The sequence below is a fragment of the Notechis scutatus genome, chromosome 2 (assembly GCF_049901735.1).
Source record: "Notechis scutatus isolate UNSWTSFEM ecotype Mainland chromosome 2, rNotScu1.2, whole genome shotgun sequence".
In the NCBI taxonomy this organism is placed as follows: Eukaryota; Metazoa; Chordata; class Lepidosauria; order Squamata; family Elapidae; genus Notechis; species Notechis scutatus.
Genome location: NC_142010.1, coordinates 33,374,499 through 33,401,151, shown reverse-complemented (window position 1 = coordinate 33,401,151; position 26,653 = coordinate 33,374,499). Strand labels below are relative to the sequence as shown.

The following is a 26,653-nucleotide window of genomic DNA, read 5'->3' as shown; positions in this document are numbered from 1 at the left end:
GCTTTTGCAGTCCCAGTCAAATAAGAAAATATTGGTTTTTAGCCTTTATATGGCTATTCCACATAACTGGGAGATTGCATTTGGTCTCTCTATGTTATATATGTTGAAAATGAAATCAGTTTAATTTATAAAATGGTTTTTCTTCCTCTCTGAACAGATCCTGAAATGTAACCATTTCAGTCCAGTGCTTCCTCAGGTGGAGAATGAGTGTGATTTACAAGTTTTCTCCACTTCCCTTCTTTTTTCTTCCTTTGCACACTTCATCAACATATTTAAGGCTAAATGCTAATGCTAACCTAATTTCCTTTTACATTTGAATGTGAGGTTTAAGCTCCAATTAAAAGGTTTGATTGTAAACGTTTATCTTGAAATTATGATACTTAGTTCAAATTTAAGAGGACCTTCATTATTTAATAAATACATCTCCTTGCTCACTAAAACACACTGGACTGATTTAATTAGTTCTAATGATAATATTTCATTATCACTGTCCTTTTCTTTGAATATGATTTCCTTAGTCTTTATAAATATATTTCATCACTGTGAAAGATCTGATTCCTGATTCACAAGAAGTAGCATCATAAAAAACGGAAGCATAAAAGCTAACTTAATTCAGACACAATACGGTCTTGGTATAATGGAAAGAAAACAAAAGCTGAGAAAACCATCATGAACTCAAAAATGGAGGGGCTGAATCTGAAAGACTCTGAAAGCTCTTAATGTCATTCATAAACATATCTTTTAAATGTTTATTTTAGGCCAAAAAATGGTGGAAAATACTGTGTGGGACGCAGGATGAAATTTAAATCGTGCAACACTGAACCATGTTCTAAACTAAAAAAAGATTTCCGTGATGAACAGTGCGCTGTCTTTGATGGGAAGCATTTTAACATTAACGGTCTACCTCCTAATGTGCGCTGGGTTCCTAAGTATAGTGGAAGTAAGTACATCAATAAGGCAACTAGAAGTGAGAAATTGTGAAGGATTTGGTTTTTTGCTTGTTGGTTTATATCCTGCCTTTATTATTTCTATAAATATCTCAAGATGGCGAATTCAAGGCACATATTCCCTCCTATTTTTCCCACAACAACAACCCTGCAAGGTGGGTTGAGCTGAGACAGAGTCACTGGCCCAAAGCTACCTGATCCCTTCCTAAATACTGTTGTAGGGCTTGTTCTTCCTAGCTCTGTGACTGACTCTCATACACTATTGTTATGAGATGAACTACTGTGAAAAAAGTTTTCTCAACTGAGGTAAACAGTAAGAAATTGAATGAATAAACATTGAAAGTACATTGGGAAAATCTTGTCAAAAGTAGGACTGAGTACTTTTGATGTGAAAATCAAAAGAAACATCATGTTTTCATTTTTCTTCCCTCTGTTGAAAAATATGTAGTATTTATATATGTTAATACTATTTTGGTTTTATGGGCTACAGTTTAAAACAATCTCCTTTGCTTGGGCTGCCCGTTTCCTCTACCTCCTCTTTGTTTTTGTCCCTGTTCTTCATGGAAGACAAACGCTCTTATCCCCTGAAAATAAAAGATGGGTGGGTAGGGAAACAGAAAGCAAGGGGGCGGTTGGGTTTGCTATCAATCTAGTAGCTACCTCCAGTGTTTTACTCCCCCGTTGTGTTCCCAGATCATTTGGCAGAATCAGGTCTTCAGGTTAGAATGCAGTATTGCAGACTAACTGTAACCACTATCAGGAGTTCAATTCTGATCGGCTCAAAATTGACTCAGCTTTCCATCCTTCCAAGGTCGGTAAAATAAGGACCCAGATTTTGGGGGGCAAAATGCTGACTCTGTAAACCATTTAGAGAGGGCTGTAAAGCACTGTGAGGTGGTACATAAGTCTAAATGCTATTGCTATTCTTGCAGAAGGGTAGGAGTCTGTAGGTAATCAGCCGCTCCGCTTGTGCTGGTAGAGAAGGCCTATTGCAGATCCCATTGGTCACAAAGATCTTGATGATCAGGATCCAGAAGAAGAGCCTTCTCTGCTGTAGTGTCCACCTCTTGGAATATCTTACTCTCTAAAGGTGGGCACTACAGCAGGCTCTTCTTCTGGATCCTGATCATCAAGACTTCTTTGACCTCAATAGGCCTTCCAATATTTGAAGGGCTGCCACAGAGAGGAAGGGGTCAAGCTATTTTCCAAGGCACCTGAAGGCCAGACAAGGAATAATAGATGGAAATTGATCGAGGAAAGAATTAACCTAGAAATAAGGAGAATTTTTCTGACAGAGAACAATCAACCAATGGAACAGCTTGCCTTCAGACATAGGAGTTTCATCACTGGGAGCTTTCAAGAAAAGATTGGACTGCCATTTGTCAGAAATGGTCTAGGGTCTCCTGCTTGGGGGGTGGGTTAGACTAGATGACCTACAAGGTCCCTTCCAACTCTGGTAACCTTTAATCTGTAAAACAGCACAAGAGTTTGTCCTAGTGGGACAAGATGGTTCATCAGGTAGCCTATAACTATGCCATTAAGGGCTTTAAAGGTCATCACCAACACCTTGAACTGCACCCAGAAGCAGACAGGTAGCCAGTGTCGTTCACAGAGCTGAGCTGCAATATGGATCATTCTAGGAACCTCTTGCTGCTGTTAAAGCTCCCAAATGGATTTCAGGAACAGCCCCATGTAGAGTGCATTGAGTTGAAGAAGGACGCAGAATGAATTCAGTGTTATGGATCAATGACAAGAGAACTTTCTTACCAAAAAAAGTGAAAAGACTAGATAGAAAATAACCAGATTATTTTGCTTTGACAGTTTTAATGAAAGACCGGTGTAAGCTCTTCTGCAGAGTGGCAGGAAATACAGCTTATTATCAGCTCAGGGACAGGGTTATTGATGGCACCCCTTGTGGCCCAGACACGAATGACATCTGTGTACAAGGACTTTGTCGGGTAAATATTACTTTACTTTTACTTAACAAGCTAACCATTTTCAAACATGGGTCATGTTTTCCATCTTCTCCTCACATGAACTGATAATTGTGTGACATTTCCCTAATTTAAGCCAGAGCACTATTTTATATAATTTACACAATAGTTTTTCTGTTTTGTATTACTCCTTGGCTAACCACAGTAGTAAAGTTCCAAATTGTACAGAATGTCAAGTATGTCAAGCATAAATAAATGCCATCCTAAAGAGAGATGTTGTTTGATCCCAGTGCGTGGCTACGTTAATGCCATGTGTCAGAACTTGGAGGCATCAAAAACCTGAACTGAATCTTTAAAAAAAAAAAAGCCAGTCCAATCCTAAATGGATCTGGATTTAGCATTTACATTCTACTAGTTAATTCCTGCTCTAGCAGAATGTATTGCCATTTCTCTGTAAACAAGAACAGTTCCTATTAATAGCATAGTATTTTTTTTCAGTGGGGAAAAATCAATTTAATGTCCAGCAGCTCCAAGTTAATTTAGGGAAAATCTGAGGCTTGAATTTTGAAGAACTGCTATCAGTTTTATTTATTTTATTAAATTGTTGTCCTGCCGTTAAGACCGTATAGTTCAGGGGTCTCCAACCTTGGCAACTTTAAGACTTGTGGACTTCAATTCCCAGAATTCTTCAGCCAACTTTGCTTTGCTGGCTGAGGAATTCTGGGAGTTGAAGTCCACAAGTCTTAAAGTTGCCACGGTTGGAGACCCCTGGTATAGTTAACTCAAAGAAATGAACATACATAAACTCCTACCTCCTTCTATTTTCTCCACAACAACAATCCTGTGAGATGGGCTGGGCTGAGAGAGAATGATTGGCCCAAAGTCACCCAGCCAGCTATTCCTGCCTAAAGCAAGACTAGAATTCACAGATTAGTTTCTAAGCCAGCACCTTAACCACTACACCAGGGGTGTACACTGGCTACGCCCACCGGTTTTAGCAAAGGGGGGGGGGGGAGTCGTGATACATCACATGACGCGAGTTTGACACCTGTGTACTACACCAATCTGGCTCTCTTAAATTTAGCTGAGCTTAAAATAGGTGACCTTTTTTGATCCCGATAGCCATACAACCAGTGGTGGGATTCAAATTTTTTTACTACCGGTTCTGTGGGCGTGGCTTGGTGGGCGTGGCAGGGGAAGGATACTGTAAAATCTCCAGTCAGAGGTGGTATTTGTCGATTCTCCGAACTACTCAAAATTTCCACTACTGGTTCTCCAGAACTGGTCAGAACCTGCTGAATACCACCTCTGCATACAACCCAGACTGAATTAGAAGCCACACTATGTCGTCTCACTGATCCAAATTCAAGCTGATCCAAATTTTCTATCCCTTTTTCCTCTCCACCAGATAGTTACACTTGGAGACTTTACATAGCAAGAGAGGCAAAAATACTCCTTTCCCATTTCAGGAAGCAGAGATAAGAGACTGAAATCTCCTTCACCTCATACTGAGTTTATTTTACACCTGTCCTTTCCTGGAGGTCTTTAAAAAGAGATTGGACAACCATTTGTCTGAAACGGTATAGGGTTTCCTGCCTAAGCAGGGGGTTGGACTAGAAGACCTCCAAGGCCCCTTCTGTTGTTCTGTTACCTCGGGACCAATCTTGGCATGAAATTTAAATGGAGAAGATTGGATCTGAGGAGAACTCTGCTTCCCACACCATCTTCCCCTTTTCAGTTGCTTTCCTGACTATCTTCCAAAGAGCCTGTTAGTGAACAATTGAGAGACAATTAAGTCTGAAGAGACAAGATGTGAGTGGAATATCATTTTCCACATTTCCGTCAGACTTCCACTAACTTAGGAGCTTTATTGAACCAGGAAGACAGCATGCCAGGATAATTCCTTGTGTGTCATCGTCCTTCACAAAGCAGCAGCTGCAGCAGCAGGGAACATGGATGGGAACCAGAAAGCCTGTATTGATCTGTACGGGAGTCCTTGAAGTGTTGCGTGTGCGCACCGCTTGTTCCCCATGCAATACAGATTGTCCTGAACTAAATGGGCTAATTGTCTGATTCAAGTATAAATCAGCTCTATTCTCTCTATTGCCTGTAAATCCTCTTTTTGTTTGATACTGATAATGAAAAGCAGTGGAGAGGCTAAAAAAAAACCAAGTACATTATAAGTATCCTGGGCTCTCCGTTGTTTCTTCGGTTCGGCTGTAGTGTCAGAACTGAAACGGCCATGTTGCTTTTTTTCCTTTCTAGAGAGACTTACAGGATTGGCGTATTTATGAGAACTGTTTAGGTGCCAGGCTTCCCATAAAACGATATAATTTAACAAGGACAGATATAAAAGAGTCCTGCGGTGCGCTATAAATGGGAGCCATTTCCTTCCCTGAATGTCTGAAGAACTCTGAAAATGCAGTGCAGGAATTACTGTATTGTACATGAGATTACATTGTGCTCTTGAGAAGCTAGTTTTAAGCATCTAAGATCACACCATTGTAAGTTTCTACTTTAAGCGGGGGAAACTTATTATTATTAGAAATCTCACTCTCTTAGAGTTGCAGAAGACCTACATAGTTGAGATTGGCATTATTATGGACAAGTTGAATATAGATAATTGGGGCAATTGTAGTCATTTTGTTGGGATCACAATTGCATCACAATTTAGCTGAAAGCTTAAGCCTAGCACTTAATAACCCAGATTCATCTTTTGTTCTTTCAACTGCTACCCATTACCACAAGGCATAATAAACTTTGTGTAATCTTCTCTGTAGCTCCAGGAGCTCACCTGCCTATCCGGTCTCACTTATCTCCCAGCATGCTATATGGTTTTACACTTCACGTGGCTTGAAACGTGCTTACTTTTCATGTCCTAATAGGAGGATGGTTATGATTATTATAGCATAACAGGATATTGGAAAAATAAAGAATGAATGTGCCGTCAGAGGCCATCGCCTCTGGTAGTATAGTTTTCATTTGTAACCGTGTAAATTCTATCTTATTTTCATATTGTCCAATTTCACTCTGAACTTTTCTTTCTCTAAAGCAAGCTGGATGTGATCACGTGCTCAATTCCAAAGCCAGAAGGGATAAATGTGGTGTGTGTGGTGGCGATAATTCATCATGCAAAACCATTGCAGGGACATTCAATACGGTGCACTATGGTAAGAAGAGAAAAGCTGTTTGGTAGCAAACTTAACCATCTGTGACATGTTTTGACAAACCAGTCCTATGACGAACAGGATTTCGCTTTCACTTTTTTTCATATTTTGAGCTTCTTGCTATTTGATGATAACATGGAAGCATCAACTTGGTTACTGTGATGTCGAATTGTAGCACAGTTTTTCTTTTTATCATTATTTTTTTTAAATGCCAAGACTACATGTGCATAAAAAGCTTGACTTTCTAGTTTGTCTTCTCAGGTTATAACACTGTGATACGCATTCCAGCCGGTGCTACAAATATCGATGTACGGCAGCATAGTTACTCAGGGAAACCAGAAGATGATAATTACCTTGGTAAGAAGTGATGCTCTTCAGCAACTGCAAATTAATGTTATTCCTGTCAAAAAAATAAAATAAATGCTCTTGTCATACTATCATATGGCTGTTTGGTTGGAAAAAGACAGAAAGATCACATAGGCCCATGATGGCAAACCTATGGCATGCGTGCCGGAAGTGGCACGCAGAGCCATTTCTGCTGACACGTGAGCCATTGCCCAGAACAGATCCACTGTGCATGCACGCACGCCTCCTGCCAACCAGCTGATTGTCAGGTATCTGCCGCGCATGTGCAGGGGGTGGGGCAAAAATGTTATAAATCACAGTCACATGACCATGGGATGCTGCAAATGGCGGTAAATGTGTACCAGTTGCCAAACACCCAAAATGCAGTGATGCATGGGATATGTGTGGCCAGAGGTCATGAGAATCTTTTTCAGGGTCAGTTGTAACTTTGAATAGTTAATAAGTAATCAGTTATAAATCAAGGATTGCTTGTGTTGTGCCTTCCTGTATCATTTTAAGATTAGGTTCATGTGAACAGTTAATAGACTTGGCCATTTAGTCAACTGGCCACATTAGGGCTTGTTTGTTTTATTTTAAAAAAAACACGTCATCCTAGTCAAATGGGAGGGTAGAAAATAAACATTTTTATTGATGCTATCACTTTATGTGAAGGGTAAAGGATAAATCTCATACACATGGGGCATTTTATTAGGTAGAATTAACCTCCCTCCACCTATTGTGTGTACTATCGTCCAGATGCCCAGGTCTATCTTCTTTCCTTTTCCTGCATTAAAAAGAAAAACTCATTTGAGGTGGCTTTAAAGTGAATATTGTTGTTGTTTTTTCTCTATTTTGGATTTGAAATATAATTCAGCTTTCTTTCAAAATCTGGAACAGAGCAAATGTTAATTGAAATGTCTATAGAAGCTTTCAATACAATGTATTTACATGTTTATGCAGTTAAGCCTTCTATAATGGCCTGGGTTATTAAAGCTGACATTGATACTTAGACATTTTGGAGGAATTTCGTTTCTCTCAATCTTTCATCCTTCTCAGTTTTTTCATATTTTGTAACGGTCTGGCCAATTCATGTCTAATAAATTTAATTGGATCTATCATAAGTGTAAATCTGGGTCTAGCCATTACTGTCTGGCACCATGCAAACTTAGAATAGAATGTGATCATGCCTGGATTTTCTATTAGTTGTGTCTTATCTCTTGCAGCCTTGTTCAGTCTCCACTGAGTAGAGTAGTAGGGCAGTAGAGTAGCAGTGATAAGAAACAGGTGAGAAACTAAGGTAGGAAATTAACTAGGTAATAACAGCAGGCTTCTGTCATTCAGGAAACAATACATTTTAAAGGAAGGCATGGTTTCCTGAACTGAAAGGGAACTATTCTTCTAAGCTTTGAAGTCTTCAGCTTTTAGTGTATAATTTTGTCTATAGTTTCAAGTCAAAGACAAAATATGCAAACACAATACTTTCTCATTCTCCATTTGCAAGTTCAGTTTGGAATTAATTGCACTCTGAACAAAAATACATGACTTTTGGTTTTTTGATGTTGGATGGGGAAGAGGCAGGTAGAAATTTGATCTGGCATAATGTGCTTGTGGTGGTGCTTGAGCTGTATTTTTTTCTGTAATTATAAGTAGTGGGAAATATCGCAACGTATATATTCCCTTCATACACAGGCACACATCTGATTAATACACAAGTAGAATATACAACTGGAAGGAAACCTGATTAAGCCTTAGGCTCTGGTTTTCTTTATCCTTTCTGGAAGCACAGAAACCTGTTAGGATCCATAGAAGCTAAGTCTTTTCAGAAAATTCTAGAATGGTGATTTTCAATTTGTGAAACCTTGTTTTTGAGATGTTAAGGTGATTCCCACCCCCCTCCTTTTCATAGTAGAAAATGGTAGAATTAAGTCATGAAGCAAAATGCTTGAATGCAGACTGAGGAAAACACATTCTGAATCTGGTTAATCAGGCCCTGTTCTATGGCACTTAGAGTCACAATAACATTGTCTGCCATGACCAGTTTGGCATGTTTGAGGATCAAGCTATTTTGATTTAACTGGGCCTACTTAAATTACTTGAGTTAGGTCCAGCCAATAATTTGGAATGAGGAACTATATAACTCCATTATCCCCTTGGAGAGACCGCAGTCTAAATTCTGAAGAAACTTAGTTCAATTTCCACAATGTAGCCTGGTTTTGCACCGAAAACTAGTCTACCTACAATTTGGATTACTATTTAAAAATGTATCCCCTCATACTGGCAAAAGCTACTTTTTTCTTTCCCTTGTGATTTTAGTTGATTCCTTGGTTTTTATCCTGGATTAAGTGTTGTGGCTGGCGAAGTTGAATACAGCTTGCTCTAAATGGGATACATTTTCTTCACTAAAATCAAGTTTATAACTTGGAGGTGCCTGAAGACTAAATTTGGATACTTGAGATGAAAATAATCTGAGAGACAATTGAAATCCTTTTATTGGCTTTGGCTAATGTATCAGCTACAACTACGAATGAACTGGGAATGTACCATAGGAAGTGAATTGGGAATGTACCATAGGTAGAGTTACATTTGAATACTCTACAAAATTCTTTATTAAAAATTAACTTTTAAAAAATTATTGTTGCTGGATTGGCCAAGATTAAATGGCACTAAATTAGAACTTCATTTGTACAGGTTGTCTGAAATCATATAAAAAGAGTAGCTTTTACAATCCACCCAAACACATCAGGAATCACTGAAAATTAAGAATGACACATTGCTTTCTTCTACAGCACGAGTATGAAACTCGCAGCCCGCGGGCCAGATGCGTCACGAGCTGGCCACGCCCATGCCTGGTTTAGTGAAGGGGGGGAGTCACGATACGCCACGTGACAACACCTTGACAATGCGAGTTTGACACCCCTGTTGTACAGGAAGTCCTTGACTTACAACCGGTCACATAATGATTTGAAGTTAGGATGGACCTCACCAGGGGTATTTAGAATTCCGTTCCAAAGTTCTAATGACGGCCCACGCTTACCCATCCCTCATCGTGTGACTGCATTTCGAGTGCTTGGCAACCAGGTCACATTTGCGGCTGCATGACAACCTTTTATTACTTTTTTTTTTTTAATGGCATTTACTTCCAGTTTTCAGCAAAATCTGCCAAAAAATTGATTCACTTAGCAATCCCAGGATTCGCTTAATGACCACTGCAAAAAAGATTGTAAAATCAGGTCAATCGCACAGTGACTTACTTTACACCATCACTACTTAAAACTACTTACCTGTAATAGTCAGGCTTCACTGCAATCATAAGTCGAGGACTGCCTGCCTTATAGTTTGATCTGGTTATTGTTGAAATCATGTTCAGGTAAAATGAGATCCATTCTGGAAAAAATATGTAACTTGTTCTATAACACATATTGTTCCAGCATTATATCATATCCTTATTCTGAATATAGGTACAATTCAAGGAAATCTGGAAAGATGTTGCAGAGTATTCCAAAGTAACTGAGTAGTCTAGTTCATTAAAAAGCACAATTCTACAGGTCATGATTTTTTATATTGTGGGTTTGCATCTGGAAAACACAACTTCTATGGTTATGATTTTTTAATTTATTCCAATTAGGTTACTTTTTAAAGCAGAATTTAAATTATAAAATTCATATTATGTAAATAAATTGATTTCTACACTGCCGGAAGAACCAAAATCATTGGGTTGTCTAGAAGTAAAATAAATAAATCAATATTGATATTCAATTGCACTGTAATATCCTTCTTGCTGTATATAAGAAAATTACTTTGATTCATTTTCTGTTTATATTTGTGAACATAGCATTGTCAAGTAATGAGGGCTTCATATTAAATGGAGACTATGTTGTCAGTATGTTTAAGAAGGAAATAAAAATTGGAAATGCTGTCATAGAATACAGTGGCTCAGATACTCCCGTTGAACGAATCAATTCTACTTACCGCATTGATCAAGAAATAGTTCTTCAGGTAAAAAAAAATCTCTTTTTCTAAAAGAAAATCAAATAGATATTGCTTTATTTTAATGTTTATGTAGATGAAATAGTATAGTTCCTCCCTTGATGCTATGCTTTTCTGTATCTTTTTCTTCTCAGGTTTTATCAGTGGGTAATTTATATAACCCCGATGTTCGATACACATTCAATATCCCCATTGAAGATAAACCTCAGCAGTTTTATTGGAATGTCTATGGACCTTGGCAGCCCTGCAGTAAACTCTGCCAAGGTACGTGGCTTTAAAGGGATTTGAAAAATAATTCAAACTTTACATTTCAAAAGCTATAGCTGGATGATGGAGAATGTCTTTTAAGCTGCTCACAATATTAAGACTTTTCTTACTACTTTAGGCTGACTTGAGGGAATATTTACCTCAAAATCATGGCCACCTGCTCTGCATTAGAGCTAGTTTGGTGGGGTGGTTAACACCAGACTAGAAGCCAGGAGATGATGAGTTCTCAAGTCCAGCTGAGTGATTTGGGGCTACCGTGTTTCCCCGAAAATACCACCTATCCTGAAAATAAGTCCTAGCCTGATTTTTTGGGGGGTGGGCCTAATATACGCCCTACCCCAAAAATAAGCCCTAGTGAAGGAGGTGGGCATGGCCAGCACAGGAGGCAGCCTTTCCCTTCCCCGGTCACCTCATGGCTGCTCAGCCCCTAAATTGCAGCCCACGGATCAGCTGAGCCAGCAAGAGCCGAAAACTCCCTCTCTTTCTGTCTCTGGGTGCTTGGAGATGTTTCCAGTGCACTCTTGCCCGCCCTAGTCCTACCCACAGTTCCAGACAACCTCACAACTGAGGGCCCCTCTCTTCTGAAGCTCATCTTGTGGCTCTGGAACAGGCAGCGACTACAGTTTGTGCTCCGCCAGGCTTGGAGTTCGGGTGGAGCTACGATGAGGCAGAAAGCCATGCAGTGCGTTGGAATCAGCTTCTCCCCCACCTCTACTGGGTGCTGGGTGCTGGGCCTGTTGCACCTGCTGCTGCTGGCCTCGTGGGGCCTCATCGCCTTCCTGGCTGCGCTGCTCTCATCAGCCAGTTAGGCTGCTCTTGCCTGGCATGGGGCAACTCAGCCCAGATCTCCCCCGCCACCAGCCTGCCAGGGCCCCCTTTGCCGCGGTCACACTGTGCGAGCTCCATGGCGGTCCTGCAGCGGGACGGAGAAGCGCGGGGGAGATCCACCCTTCCTCCTTTTCACCCCCAAATATACTAGTATTACCTCTTGGAGGCCTCCCAGTGCAACGCTCTGCCGTAGCTTCGGAGCAAACCTCAGCCTTCCCTGCGCAGGATTGCAACGCCTTTCTGGGATGTGCATCTGTTCTGTGCTTGAGAAAACTGCGATCAGCAGGAAAATGGGCAGGGGGGTTCTAATCTAAAGTATATCTAATTAATCAAATTAGAAGTGATCTAATTGTAGGATAAATTAATGTTAAAAGCATGGATAACATTAGGATGTATTAGAAAGGCAAGGAAGTAACCAGATTGACCTTTCAAATATGTTCTCCTTGATATTTTCTTCCTAACATGTGCAAAATCTTACTGATTAAGTACATGTTCCACCAGTCTTGCCGTGCTACAAATTCTGGGTCTGTATTGCAATTAATGGCTGGCTTTACTCTTTCCTTGGAGACTAATCTTTTTCGATAGGCTTTTCTCACAGATTCAGGCTTTTCTTTTCTTTTCAAAGCACAAGTTGCTCCTTCTTATTTCATATTCAATAGGATACCAACCTAAATCCTGGGGCCTGGGAAAATCAATTAATGTCCTGGGGCCTGGGAAAATCAATTAATAGTTCATTTATTATTACCAAAGAAGACTATACTTCGGAGAACTGGATGCGTCAAAAATTATCTAAGGTTTTTCATGTATGAATTACTTGTTCCCAGTATGGGCAACTGTTGTGCGGGGTGAAAGTTGCAGAGAGGAGCTAATGAAAAATGTGTATTGTGATGCAGACTTTAGGACTTCTGGATGCAAATACCAAAGGCCAGGATTTGCACTGTGACTTTTATGCTGAATATTTCTTCCTTTTTTCATTATGACAGTTTGTATTAGATGACTGTATTCACAGTAACAGTGGCCTAAATATAGTGAGATAACTGGTCTGGGATCCAATACGCCCTGAAAGGCTTCCCCGTGCCTTCAAGAAATATGATAGCGTGGTAGGACTAGCATATATGGACTGTAAAACTCAGATAACCTCTAGACATGCAATACAGAAACTCTTGACTCTCTGTTGCCATCTGGTGGAGTTTGGCCTAACAGACACCGTGCCTCAAGTTCAATAGTCCAGTAAGTGATAATGAAGGAAGAGCATAAAATGAAGAAGGCAGCAGACAAGCATTCCAGAGCTAGTTGTTGTCTCAGCAGCTGCTAACACTGGGAATAGAGTTCTCATCCTCATCCCTTTTTTTCATTCCCTTCTCATTTCTTTTTTGATGCTTGTGAAGGAATGAAGAGGGAGGAAATTTGTATGCAGAACCCCAGCAAAAAGCAAAGGTGTTTTCTGCTATTTTCTGGCCAATCAAAGCTTGGAGCACAGAAGGGTGGCTGAGTTTAGGAGGATCTTTTAGAGGAAGAGTCATGAGTTCTTCCAAAATGTGCTGTTTCATTAGTGATGGCAGGGGGAGACAGGATCTCCCTGACTCTAATGGGAGAGCAGATGTTCTAACACTAAGTGGCCAGTTAGGTGCTAGTAGGTTCTTTTGGATTCAAGACAAAAAACGAAACTAAACACTCATGGAAACAAAGAGCCCCAAAGTTTATTAATGTAATATGCAGTAAATTATAAGAGAAGGTATAACTCAACCCCTTCACCTGCAGACAGGAACGTTGAAAAGACTGTAGACAGACTTCTCTCTAATGCCAGATGGAATGTATCACCTTTCCTATTACGTCTACGCTGAAGTTGCCAAACTCACATTCACTTCTCTTGGCTTAAATACCTTTTCATGGGTGAGGGAGATGGATCTAATTCAGGGGTGTCAAACTCGATTTCATTGAGGGACACATCAGGGTTGTGTTTGATGTCAGGGTTGTGTGGGGCGTGGCCAGGGTGGCTATGGCCAGCTTGACATCACTTGTTGAGGCTCCATTTTCAACCTCCTGCAGCTCTCCTCCACAGCCTCCTGCAGCTCTCTGCCAGCGAAAAATGAGTGCACGGCCTCCCTAGGCCTCCATTTTCATTGGCAGAGGGCCGCAGGAGGCCGTTGCAGCCAAAAACGGAGCCCGAAGGGGCCTTGTGTGGCCTCCCTGAGCTCCGTTTTCACTGCCAGAGGCACTGCGGCTGGTCCTTTGCTGCTTCCAGGGAGGCCCCATGGGCCAAATCTAAGCACCCCACAGGCCAGATCTGGCCCCCAGGCCTTGAGTTTGACACCAGGTGATTCAGTGGTTCCCAACCTTTTTTTCGCCCCGCACCCCTAAAGAAATTTCACTCGAACCTCGCACCCCCTGAAATAAATAATAAATAAAAATGCCAACATATAGCCAATATCCTATTATTTAGCTGGACTTTTCTCGCGCCCCCTGGAATATCTCTCGCACCCCCAGGGGGTGCGAGCACCCCAGGTTGGGAACCCCTGAGGTAATTAGTACCTGGAAACGTCTTCCCAGAACATTCCAGACGAGATGTTCTTGGCATCCCTCAAGTCATCCTCCCTTTTGAAGAGGTTTTTTTCATTTGTACTTTAGAGTCAGTTTGGTGTGGTAGTTAGAGGGACCAGAAGTAAGAATGCAAAGCCAAGGAAATAATGCAATATTGGGTCATTTAATATGGAATTTATATAAGGTACCAAGAGAAAAGTGGATCATACCTTGTCATTTTTTTCTGCATGAATACTAGGAGAAGGGACTCAAACCTATTTCTGCTGCAGGAAAGAAAGCCACTCTGGAGCCCTTCCCTTTTCCTTACTCATACTCATACTGCTGCTGAGGGTGGGGCTTGGCCCCCCAAACTCCACTATCATTGATGCAAAGGAGTGAAAAAATGTTGGCTGAGAGATTTTGATATATGCTTCTGCACAACAGCTTCAGCTAGGAAGAATTGTATGAATTATACCAGTATTAATTTGAGTGAAGCTGTCATTCTCATGGGCAGTTGGTAGAGTAGGAACGGAACTGTTAACCTCACCACTATTTCTTTCTGAGTTCAGAAAGAGAGCACGTAGCTATTTAATCCTACTTAAATCTAGCAAATGGAATAATCATATGTGCAGTCAAAGTCTATGTGTCAAAGTTCTGTGTTGTGTTCATGCACAGCAGTAGATGCCCCTCCAACCCTCATTATGATTTAACATAAATACACAAATTAATTGCACATTGTTTGCAATGGGAGCTTGAACTCTGCATCTCCAAAATGCTTGATTTAGGAATCCCCTCATGTTCGACATATTTGCAAATGAAACATGGGAGAGTGAGGTAAACCTCAGTTGCATCAAGTAGCCATTTTAAAAAGAAGTTCCCAAATACAGCCAGGTTTTGAAAAATAAACTTCAGATATTCTAGCGTTTCCGTTCCTTGCAGTTAGCCAATGTAAATTGTTTAGGAAGGGCATAAACAATATTTAGAACCTGTCTAAATATAGGCCTACTTTGGAACATATGTATGGGAAAAATGAGTTCTTTACCTTTTATGTAATTGTGTTTGTTTCGTTCTTTTCAGGGGAACGAAAAAGGAAACCAATTTGCACCCGGGAATCCGATCAGTTCATGGTATCTGACCAAAGATGTGATAAAATCCCCCAACCTGATCCAGTGACAGAGCTATGTAATTTAAATTGTGAATTAAGGTAAGGCAATCTTATAGATGTGGATTCCATTGTTTTAGACACCATAATTTAAATTGCAGGCCCAATTGGCAAAAAAAAAAAAAAAACCCTCAGGATCTCATTGACTAGAAACATGTAAAAAAGGCCTTGATCCTGCAGTTGGTAGACAACGGCTAAAATGATGAATTTAAATTTTAAAAGTTATACAAGTCTTACAACCATTCATTAGCGAACATTTGAAGATACAGTAGCCCTGGAAAATGTGACTTACAACCTGTTCTTGCACGTAGGACCATCATAGCATCCCCAGAGTCATATGATCAAAATTTGGGCACTTGAAAACCGGCAAGCATTTATGACAGGTCCATGGTCACGAGATCTCCATTTCTGACCTTCCTAGTCAACTTTCAACAATCAAAGTCAACGGTGGAAGCCATGCTTCCTTAACATCCATGTGTTTCACTTAACGACTCCAGTAATTTGCTTAACAACTGTGACCAAAAAAAGGTCGTAATATCAGACAGGAATCACTGAACTTACTTATCACTGTCTTACTTATCAGTGGAAATTCTGATCCCAGTTGTGGTTGTATGTAAAGGACCACCTGTACATCGAAGTGTAGAATGTTATTCTTTCCTTTTGGGTTCAATCAATCAGTACAGAGCTGGAAGGGGCCTTGGAGGTCTTCTAGTCCAGGGGTCTCCAACCTTGGCAACTTTAAGACTTGTGGACTTCAAGTTGCCAAGGTTGGAGACCCCCATTCTAGTCCAACCGCCTGGTCAAGCAAGAGATCCTATATCATTTCTGATAAGTGGCTGTCCAGTCTTTTCTTAAAAACCTCTAGTGATGAAGCATCTACAACTTCTGAAGGCAAAATTGTCCTCACTGTTTGGAAGTTTCTTCCTAATTCCAGGTTGCTTCTCTCATTGGGTAGTTTCCATCCATTGTTTCTTTTCTTGCCTTCTGGTGCTGGTTGCGATGAATCCACAATTTTGCTCGCCACTCAGCATTAACAGCAAGGCTGTTTATTCTATATAACTTCCATTTCCTGTGGAGTCAGCCTAAACTTAAAGGAAAGTACATTGCTGTGCAATCTCATAGATGTTAATATTTTATTAGCCATAAGAACCTTTGGGGCACTAAAAGCATCCAAAGCAAAATTCAGTTTTAAAAGAAATAATCATAATAAAATGTTAAGCGGCAAAAAAAAAGCAAATTAAACAATTAATTACAGCACAGATCATTAGTTTAGTAAGTGACAAACTTTCCACTTTCCAATGGCCCTCCGTAAGCCTCCCCAGAACACAGTTATGAGGACTGGGCATTGCACCAAAGAAGATCATACTTTTATCTAAGATTACAATAAAATTTAGTAAGGTTGTTATGATTGCTTTGGCAAATACTCTTCCACTTTTGATCACAAAAGTATATATTTGTAGAAACTTTGTTGTTGTTGTTAGTTGCAAAGTTGTGTCCGACCCATCGCGACCCCATGGACAACGTTCCTCCAGGCTTTCTTGTCCTCTACCATCTTCTGGAGTCCATTTAAGCTCACGCCGACTGTTCAGTGGCTCCATCCAGCCACCTCATTCTCTGTCGTCCCATTCTTCATTGCCTTCAATCTTTCCCAGCATTAGGCTCTTCTCCAGTGAGTCCTTCCTTCTCATTAGGTGGCCAAAGTATTTGAGTTTCATTGTAGATACTACAATCCCATTAAATCTTCTGCCATACTTGTGAACCTGAAGGAAGCACTTGCTATTTCCAGATGGCTTGATTTGATTAGGAAGTCAATGATTTTGGCTTTTGAGTTTAACTACTGTATACATGTATGTACGTGCGCATCTGTTCTCTTTCTGCAATGTACTGTAGTGTAGAAAAGTTTAACCATTCCCTTGCTCGCCCCGCCCTATCATGGTCTAGATTTCTACTCCCCTGATGGTAATGCCAAGAAGGTAACAATGATCTTGTGAATGCTCATTCATTCTTTGAGAAGCCTCCTGCTGTTCCATCTCAGAAACTCTTCAGATGCTTGTTTCTCCCATTTCTACAATCATTGGTTTATCCTCATCCAACAGCAAACTGCACAGCAGAAAAAGGAGGTGAGCCTCTCTCAAACAATGTGTGCCCCTCTCCCAAAGGAGCACCTGAGACCCACATGTGTCCCACAAGCTGTGGGTGAACCTCCATTGACAATCTGGATTTGCCTCAGTCATGTAATAGGGAGAGGATTAGTTGGCTTTTGTTTTTAAAATGAAAGGGGCCTGGAATGTGGGTGTTTAAACACTTCCTTTCATCCACAATTACCTATTATTTTGTGCTTCTCTCCCTCCCTCAGGGAAAAAAAAATATTTGGGGCTGTTCAGTGATTAATGAGAATAACGGGTGTGGGAGGGTTGAGACCATTTTTTCCCTTCCCTAATCAAAGCGCATAGTTCTGAAAAGCAGCCAAGATATTTTTCACATGTAACAGGAAATCCCAGAAGTGCATTTCCCTTTCTTTGATAGTCAAAATCCATTAAATGACTAACCATTTTCTGCCCTTTTTATGATACTTAGACCTTCCCGCTGAGACTGTGCCTGACTCTAATGATAGGTTGGACATGATTTCTACTCTCCCTGCGCACACATTTTAAAATTGCATTAATAGGAACCTCACTCACTCATAGGCAAAACAATTGCCATCAAACAATTGGAAACTTTAAGCATACTATTCTTTTTCATCTCATATTAGAGAGTGCACAAAGTTCATAATCCCAAAGAATGCACATTGCATGGGAGAATTGAATGCCAATTATTACTTATAGCGTTTCCTGTCTTCCTTGCTAGTTTCCCCTCAGGCTTGTTTAATTATTTATTTATGAACAGTGGTGGGCTTCAAATATTTTTACTATTGGTTCTGTGGGTGTGGCTTGGTGGGCGTGGCAGGGGAAGGATACTGTAAAATTTCCAGTCGGAGATGGTATTTGCCAGTTCTCCGACTTACTCAAAATTTCCGCTACCAATTCTCCAGAACTGGTTAGAACCTGCTGAATACCACCTCTGTTTATGAAATTTATATACCGCCCATCTCACTGTCATGAGACTCTGGGCAGCTTACAACATCATAAAAGCAGAGATAGAAATTGTTATGCCCCTATCAGAGCTTGAATCTGCAGAGGAAGAGGAGCCAGAACTGGAGTCGACGGAGATTAAGGGCGGGGTTTCGTTAGCTTTGGATGAATATGTGAAAGAGCAGGCTGAGTCAAGACAGGGCCTTTCATGATTGGGACGGCTTGTAGGCACAGAGAAACCAGGGCACGATGACCAAGAGAGGCTAAGCAGTCAACATGAGAGACAGAGCTCAGGCGATGAGCAAGGACCACCCACTCCTGATCCTCAAGCATGGAGAGTGGAGAGAAGGCAGGAACAGCACAGGTTGACCCAACTACTCAGGAGAAGAGTGCCCCACCCCTCTCCACAAGGCACACCTGGGAACTGAGACTTAAGGAGACACTGTCTCCTTAAGGGCATTTGTCGGGAACAAACGCTGAATTCATGGAGGGTTGTGTGCCATTGCCAACATTAGATGTTTCCTGGACTCCTTGATTTATTTCTTGCTTCCTGGATTAACTGCCATGTTCCTTTGCTTTCTGGACTAATTGGCTTATTCCTTTGCCCTGATGGATTTCTTGTTTTGCAGCTGTTGTGCTCACAGCTTTGTGCTAGACTACTTGCAGCTAGAGGCTGCTGGAGGTGTGTGTGTCATCGCTTTGCTCTGGGACTTGCCAGAAACATGGGGGCGTTTGGGGAACATTTGGAGCAATAAAGGTGCAGTTTGAACTGTCAGCTGACAATTTTGCCTCTGTGTCATGCCCCAGATCACAGAAACATTAAAATATTAAAACAAACAGAGATTAAACATTAAAAACTAAAACACACTGAGGTGGAGGTGGGAATCTTCTTCCTAGTCCACAAACCACTTCCAGTGTGGAAAACCCCAGCAGATCTAGAGATTGAGGCTCCTTTGGAAGGCCTTCAGGATGGAGGTGGATCTCGCCTCAAGGGGCACAATGTTCCAGAGGATGGAAGCCATGGCAAAAAAAAAGGCATTTGCCCTGGACCCTTCCAGCCAGAAGTCCTTCAGCGATGGGTTCTCAGCATCCCCTTTTGCCAGACCCCAGGCCAGTGACCAGCCTGTCATCTGTGCTTTTTAGTGATGGCATCAATAGTTATGAAATTTTGGCAGCAGTCAGGCCTCATTAGATTACAGACTAACAGAGTTGGAAGGGCCTTGTAGGTCATCTAGTCCAACCCCCTGCCCAAGCAGACCCTACACCATTTCTGACAAATGGCAGTCCAGTCTCTTCTTGAAAGCTACCAGTGAGGAAGCTCCCACAACTTCTGAAGGCAAGCTGTTCCATTGGTTGATAGTTCTCACTGTCAGAAAATTTGTCTTTATTTCCAGGTCAAATCTCTTCTCAGTTTCAATCCATTATTCCTTGTCTGGCCTTCAGGTGCCTTCAGGTGTCAGTGTAGATGACAAATAGCTTGACCCCCTCCTCTCTGTGGCAGCCCCTCAAATATTGGAAGACTGTTATCATGTCTCCCCTGGTCTTCTCTTCACTAGACTAGCCAAGCCTAGTTCCTGCAACCATTCATCATATGTTTTAGCCTCCAGTCCCCTAATCATCTTGGTTGCTGTTCTCTGCACTCTTTCTAGAATCTCAACATCTTTTTATGGTGTGGTGACCAAAATTGTATACAGTACTCTAGGTGTGGTCTTACTAAGGCTTTATAGAGTCATATTAGTACTTCGCTCGATCTTGATTGTATCCCTCTCTGTTAATGCAACTTATGATTGCATAACTTATGATTGCATTGGCTTTTTTGGCTGCCACTGCACACCGTTGGTTCATATTTAATTGGTTGTCACTAAGACTTCATGATCCCTCTCATAGTTACTGCTATTGAGCCTGGTTTCATCAGTCTATATGTGTACTTTTGGTTTTTCTTGCCTAAGTGTAAGACTTTACTTTTCTCTACATTGAATTTCATTTTGTTAGATATGGCCCAGTGTTCAAGTCTGTCAAGATCCCTCTGGATCTTGAGCCTATCATCTAGGGTGTTGGCTATTCCTGCCAGTTTTAATATCATCCACAAATTTGGTAAGCTTCCCTTTTATTCCCTCATCTAAATCATTTATGAAGATGCTGAAGAGTACTGGGCCTAAGACCAGTGGTACCCCACTGCTCACTTCCCTCCATGTAGGTGTAGTACCATTAATGACCAATGGTTGAGTATGGTTTGCCAGTTACAAATCCATCTGGTGATGCTATCTATCCTACTTCTGCTTATTTTCATTTTTTTTTCAGTCTTTGAACTTATGGGATTGATATTGCTGCCAATTTCTAGTTGGTCATTTTTTAATTATCTATTGTGTTACTACTATCTTGTTACTTTTTCTGAGTGTTGAGAATATTTCTGTTGTTGGGTGGTATATATTGTAAATAGAAATAACTCATTTTAAATTAGCACCATAGAAAAATTAATTAATAGCAGAAAGTAGTTGCTTAGGTTGTCATTTTCTGCTCTTACTGTTAAAACAATAGAAACCCGTTTCCGAAAATTGTAGCTGAAGGAATATGCTGAAGGTTGCCAGATGCCTTTTATTTGAAAGGATAATAAGGGTTCCATATTTTAGTTTTTCTCCCATTATCTCTCTCTCCCCAAGACGATCACAGCAGGAAGTTCTTATTTCAGAACACTAAGCGCCATAAAATAAACACCCATGTTGTCTTTCTCTCTCTCTTTTCATTTTAAAAAAGAGGATGGGGTGCGGAATCTGCATTCATTTGGCAACCACAACTCCAACCACAAAATTGTCCAATTTATACAGGACAGATCCTTTCTTTTATAAGCATATGAAACTGGTAAATCGTAGAGGGGGGTTGTCTTTAGTTTTCCTTTGGGGATGATCTGGGGAAGTGTTCAAATATGTTGCTTTTCTAAGTGCATGTGAACCAACTCCTTTGTTTCTGCCTGTCTTCTCAGAAGAGAAGACTGTAAAAATTGGGGTCCATAGAGCAAAGAATTAGTAACGCAAAGCCTGTCAAACAGTACAACAGTAGTTGACCATATGGGTGCTTTAGCAGTAGACATTGCTTCTAGTAATAAGTGGTGGTGTCCAGATTGTTGTCATATTTTTTCCTAGGTTTTAACAACAAAGTAAAGTAATAAACTGCTCTCAAGCCAAGCAGCTCTTATTCAGCTGGTTCTCATCAAGAGTGCTCGGGCTGCAGAGCTGTCAGGCTGGATTGCATTTCCAGCTTCATCTAGCTATACTGCCCTTCTCAAATATTAGACATTGTCACCTCTTGCATTGTTTCTGGTACTCCAGGGAGCATCAGATGAAAGGGGGAAGACCCTACAGTTTTTAACAGTCAGAGAAAGAAACTTAGAATGGATTGGCCCTAATTGATCAGGCTGCTAAAAATGACAGCAGGAAATTTCAGACTTGCAAGATTTTGTTAATGCAGCCTTACAATAAAGTAGATGAAGTCATCTGGTCATGTTTCCTGTCTGATTTACCTGGGAGGGCTGAAGGGGGGTGGGAATGCATTCAGGATTGAAAGTTTCTACTAGTGTGACATCACAATAAAGAGAAAGCTACTACTCCTGAGTGTGCACTTTGTCTGGACTACCTTGCAGGACAAAGATCTTTGTGGAACATTCTCCAATAGACAAGCACAAATACAGCCTTCACATATGTTAAACAAGTCAAACAGCCAGTCAATAAGCACGCACATTATGACATTTCTGCAATTATATCATCTATACTTACATCCTTACAATTGAATGCTAAAAGGTGTAGCATTCATTTCAAGTCCATCCCTCAACCTTGTGATTCTTGTAGAGCTGACTCTCAAGTTATCTTTCCAGCATTTTCTCACTTCGGTTTCATCCCAAATGGTGTATTTACTTTTATTTTTAATTTGGTTCATTCTTCTGGAGACTTCTTCACTCACCTTCCATCAGAGCATTTCCTCTGTCTCTTTTAACCTTAAACATGTCTTTTTCTCATTGCATTCATAGCAAGATTATACATCTATTGTATTAGTGGCTACCAAAAGTTCCAATAGTTGTACGAGAAACAATTAAGATGGGTCATCCCTAGCAGGTGTCAAGAGTACATGTTTAATGAGGCAAATAGTCTGTTTTAGTTTGGCAAGATGGCTGTCTATAGGTGAATAACAATAAAGGAAAATGCTTAGAAAAACCTCGATGTGTCTTTCTTCGTTTTTGGAGCCTGACTGATGATTTGAGACTTTCATATAATACTCTTTAATAAATCAGAGAAAGTGAAGGTTACTAATCTTGGTCACACCTATACCCCTTGCAGCATTTCCTGAAAATGGTAAGGGCAATTCTAGGCACATTTTGGCTAGCATGCCACTAACACAAATGCAGCCCAATTTTACCACATTCTCATCTATAGAAACTGGGATCCCTCATCCGTTCATTATCTTATAAACTTCCATATTGTTGCCTATATCTTAATCACTTGGATGTACATGGAATCCATTGATTCAAATTCAGATTCACACAAATAATCTGAATTCAATATAAAGTGGCTTTGCATAAAATGAAAAAATGAAGCATGCTTACAATAACGCTACATATTTCCCCTGATTCTGTTTTTTGCTTTTTGTCTCGGGCACATTTTTGACCACCTAAAGAGCTTTCTCTTGCAGCGATTGCCTTTACTAAGACATGCTCTTGATTGTATATAGGTGGCATATTGTCAGAAAGAGTGAATGCTCTGTGCAGTGTGGAATGGGCTATAAAACTCTGGAAATTTCCTGTGCCAAGTACAGCAAACTTGAAGGCAAAATTGAAAAGTATGATGACCGATACTGTAGTGGCATATCCAAGCCAAACTCTAGGGAAAAGTGTTCAGGAGACTGTAACACTGGAGGATGGCGCTACTCAGCCTGGACTGAAGTAAGTTGGTCCTTTATGGGATAAAAGCAGCAAGGCATGCAGGGTGGGTGAGAAGAATGATATGAAAGGAAGTCAAAATGATTAGAACCGTGTGTAGTATAAACAACTTACATTTTACATTAAGTTATTTATATGCTGCATAACCAGTCTGTCAATTTAGTAACCACTATAAATAGATCCTATTTTAAAAAAATGGGAAAAGTATTAGATGGGGGAGGTTGCTTTAATATGAAAAAGAAAGGGAAATTAAAAAATGGAACAAAAGCATTTATATTACATAAAAGAAATATGATTCAATGTAATATTTAAACCAGAAGTGATTTAAACCACTGAATTATCTTCCCTAACAAGTGGAATATTTATTCTTTGACCTGTCTGGTTGCTCATATTTTACTTTGTATTTTACATTATTTGTTTGTATACTGTACCTAAGGGGTGTCAAACTCACGGCCTACAGGCCAGATGCGTCACATGTGGGCCCCATCCCCGCCCGGTTTAGCAAAGGGGGGGAAAGTCCCGATATGTCACGTGACGCCACCATGATGCCACAAGTTTGACACCCCTGCTCTATCTGATTTATATAGCCAACTTGCACAAGTGAATCTCAGTGATTTTCATGATTAAAAAAAAAAAACAACTACCACACATAATCCACCAGCACCCAAGGATAAACAATAACCCCAATAACACAATCAGTGCTGTCTCAGTACTTTAGGTAGGCCTGAATCCTGACTGAAAGAGGGCCAGATAATCTGCTTTTTCCAGGGACCCCTGGAGCTGTAAGCCAATCACTTTCTCAATAACCTCCCCTAAAAAGATTTGATCCCATCCTCTCAATTCTAACCCTAAAAGCAAGTTAGCTGACAAGGAGCTTAGAAATGAAAGGTATCGCCCAAACAGTTGCCATGATGGGACAGCAGTTCTTTGTATGGGATATCAGCCTGTGAAGACCATAGTGACTCAAGGATTTCCCTATTATTATTATTATTTTTTTAAAGTAGCTATTTTTAGTATTACTGGGTTGTAGTACTAAATGTATGCACTAGCAGTTATTAGCCAGAGTAGATACAGCACAATTTCTCCAGTTTATAGACTGTTGAGAGAATCAGGGTAGCAATAATTAGCATGTACTTTATAGCTGGAATTTTCTTAGGAGAAATTTCTGGCTGTTTTTGTAAAGAACTCTTTGACAAACATGCACTTAAAATTCAATCATATGCCGACCTGGAATATGGAGGAGTGGGCATTTTCAGCTGACTGTGTAGTACTAGTCCCTAACTTTGACTTCGTTTTTATTCCCTGAAGTGCTCTAAGAGCTGCGGTGGTGGCACAAAGAGGCGTCGAGCAGTCTGCATGAACACGTTCAATGATGTTTTGGAGGACAGTAAGTGCAGCCAGCAGGAAAAAGTGACTGCACAGCGGTGCAACGAACTCCCGTGCCCACACTGGAAAACAGGAGATTGGTCAGAAGTAAGAATCTTATATTGCATTAATACTGTAATTTTAATCACAGAGTGGGGTGGTGGCCTAGAGGTGGAACTCTCGCCTCACAATCAGGAGGCTGTGAGTTCGATCCTAGGTAGAGGCAGATATTTCTCTCTCTGGGCACAATGAGAATACATCTAGTGCGAACTCTGCATTGGTGACAGGAAGGGCATCCGGCCAGGAAACACTCAGCTCCATTCAGTTGCCCTGACTGCACCCTGGTGCAAGGGATTACGGGGTCATTAAAAGACCAAAAATAAAGAAAACCCTGTAATTTTAATCACAGCGAAATTGCACTAAAATGGTTATTCAAATCTGGTGATCTTCTTCACATCTCCATTCCTTAATGCATGGTTCCTCTGTCATTAGCATGATGAATTAGACAGGCTTCTGCAGGCCTCCTTTCAGTTTGAAAAGCGGGTCTCAGTGTTAATTTAGCACCAGATAATAAAACAGATAAAGAGAAGATAGGCATGACAATGATCTAACTTTTGCTTTATGGGGCTGCTTGTAGAATTTATTTGGCCTGTACCGCTGCTAAGATTTATTTTGAACAATGGGTCTTTAGTTAGAAGAGCTAAGTTCAGCCTTGATGTGCCCAAGCTTGTTCCCTTCCATAAACTCTTGTATCACTGTGTTAACCTTTTTGAGAAGAGAAGGCGTTGAATGAGTGAGGCCAGCTTAAGGTAGATACGTTCTTTTTTCAGTGTTTGGTAACCTGTGGAAAAGGGCACAAGCATCGGCAAATCTGGTGCCAATTTGGAGAAGATCGGATCAGTGACAGACTTTGTGACCTTGAGGCCAAACCAGATTCCATGCAAGACTGCCAACAGCAAGAATGTGCAGCGTGGCAAGTAGGACTGTGGGGCCAGGTACTTGATGCCATTTGTTCCTTCTGTTTGTTTCTTTCCAAAATATGTCAATCATTCTGCAACCCAAAAAAAGTTTAGTTCTACAACTAAAGGGTAACAAGCAAGACACAAAGCAAAGTATTGAATTCATGATAATTAATTATCATTGATGATGATGATGATGATGATGATGATGATAGCAACCAGTTGGGATATTGATAGCTTCCTGGAACAATAGGAAATGAAAAAAATGAAATGAAAAAAAATACATACAAGTTGTCTGAATATTTATATTTTTTATTTATAAGCTACTTTTCCTCCAAGTGTTGTATGTGACTTCTACCCTTTGTAGTTTTATTTTGATAATTTCCATGTAAGAAAGGTAAGGCAACTTAAAAATATTCTCAGTTTTAACACAGTATTCTAATAACCAAATCATAATTGTACCCAGTGTGTAACTATCTTACCAAGAGAAAGCCAGGTTCATGCTATTGCTGAAGTAGTGAGTCATCTCTTTAAACAATCATGGCTAATTTGGTCCTCTTAGAACATGTTCTTGGTACAGTTCTTAACTGTAATCTACTTCTTTGCCCTGATTTTAAAAAAAAAAGTAAAAAGGAATTTATACTGAGTCAGATTATAGGTTCCTGTGCCCAATTCTAACAGTCCAGACTGTTTATAGCTTTGAGTTTCAGTTGTAGCTGTAGTTAAATGAATGAAAACGGTCACTAGACTAATACCAGAGAAAGCCTCTTGATTTTTTTTTCTAACAATTCTCATTCGGTTTTATGTAAGACATTTTTTTCTAAATTTCTAAAGCAGAAAATTTCTTTGACATTCTTGCCAGCAGAATATGGTGTTCTCATGTCTTCATTAGTTGGTTTACAAGTTGCAAGGGGTGTATATACAATGAAAGATGGGGCATTGATTAGGACATTTCCAGAAGTTAGTTTACTTTCTACAGTTCAGTTGAATCCCTTGAGAGAGTAGAGTAAGGGAATTCATCTTACGGTGTTTTTTTTTAGTAACTGGTATGTCCTTGCTAAATGAAAGTCTTACCCTTGAAAAATGATTGGAAAATTTCTTCTTCCCTGGAGAAAGCCAGAGAATTCTCCATTTCTCTAACTTCACATTTGGTGAAGAAATGTGACAAGCTATC

General features: G+C 40.4%; 1 protein-coding gene across 4 annotated transcripts in view; it reads left to right on the top strand.

Annotated features, from left to right (window-relative positions):
* The window catches only part of ADAMTS9 (ADAM metallopeptidase with thrombospondin type 1 motif 9), a 157,205-nt gene that overhangs the window by 58,484 nt on the left and 72,068 nt on the right, over positions 1 to 26,653 (top strand). For all 4 annotated transcript variants that reach the window (XM_026679438.2, XM_087954552.1, XM_087954554.1 and 1 more), the window contains exons 13-22: positions 759 to 940; positions 2,769 to 2,905; positions 5,934 to 6,051; positions 6,310 to 6,405; positions 10,226 to 10,389; positions 10,515 to 10,644; positions 15,073 to 15,199; positions 22,948 to 23,158; positions 24,464 to 24,628; positions 25,351 to 25,515. In XM_026679438.2, the coding sequence (XP_026535223.2) occupies positions 759 to 940; positions 2,769 to 2,905; positions 5,934 to 6,051; positions 6,310 to 6,405; positions 10,226 to 10,389; positions 10,515 to 10,644; positions 15,073 to 15,199; positions 22,948 to 23,158; positions 24,464 to 24,628; positions 25,351 to 25,515 (1,495 nt within the window). The remainder of the gene's footprint in view (positions 1 to 758; positions 941 to 2,768; positions 2,906 to 5,933; positions 6,052 to 6,309; positions 6,406 to 10,225; positions 10,390 to 10,514; positions 10,645 to 15,072; positions 15,200 to 22,947; positions 23,159 to 24,463; positions 24,629 to 25,350; positions 25,516 to 26,653) is intronic.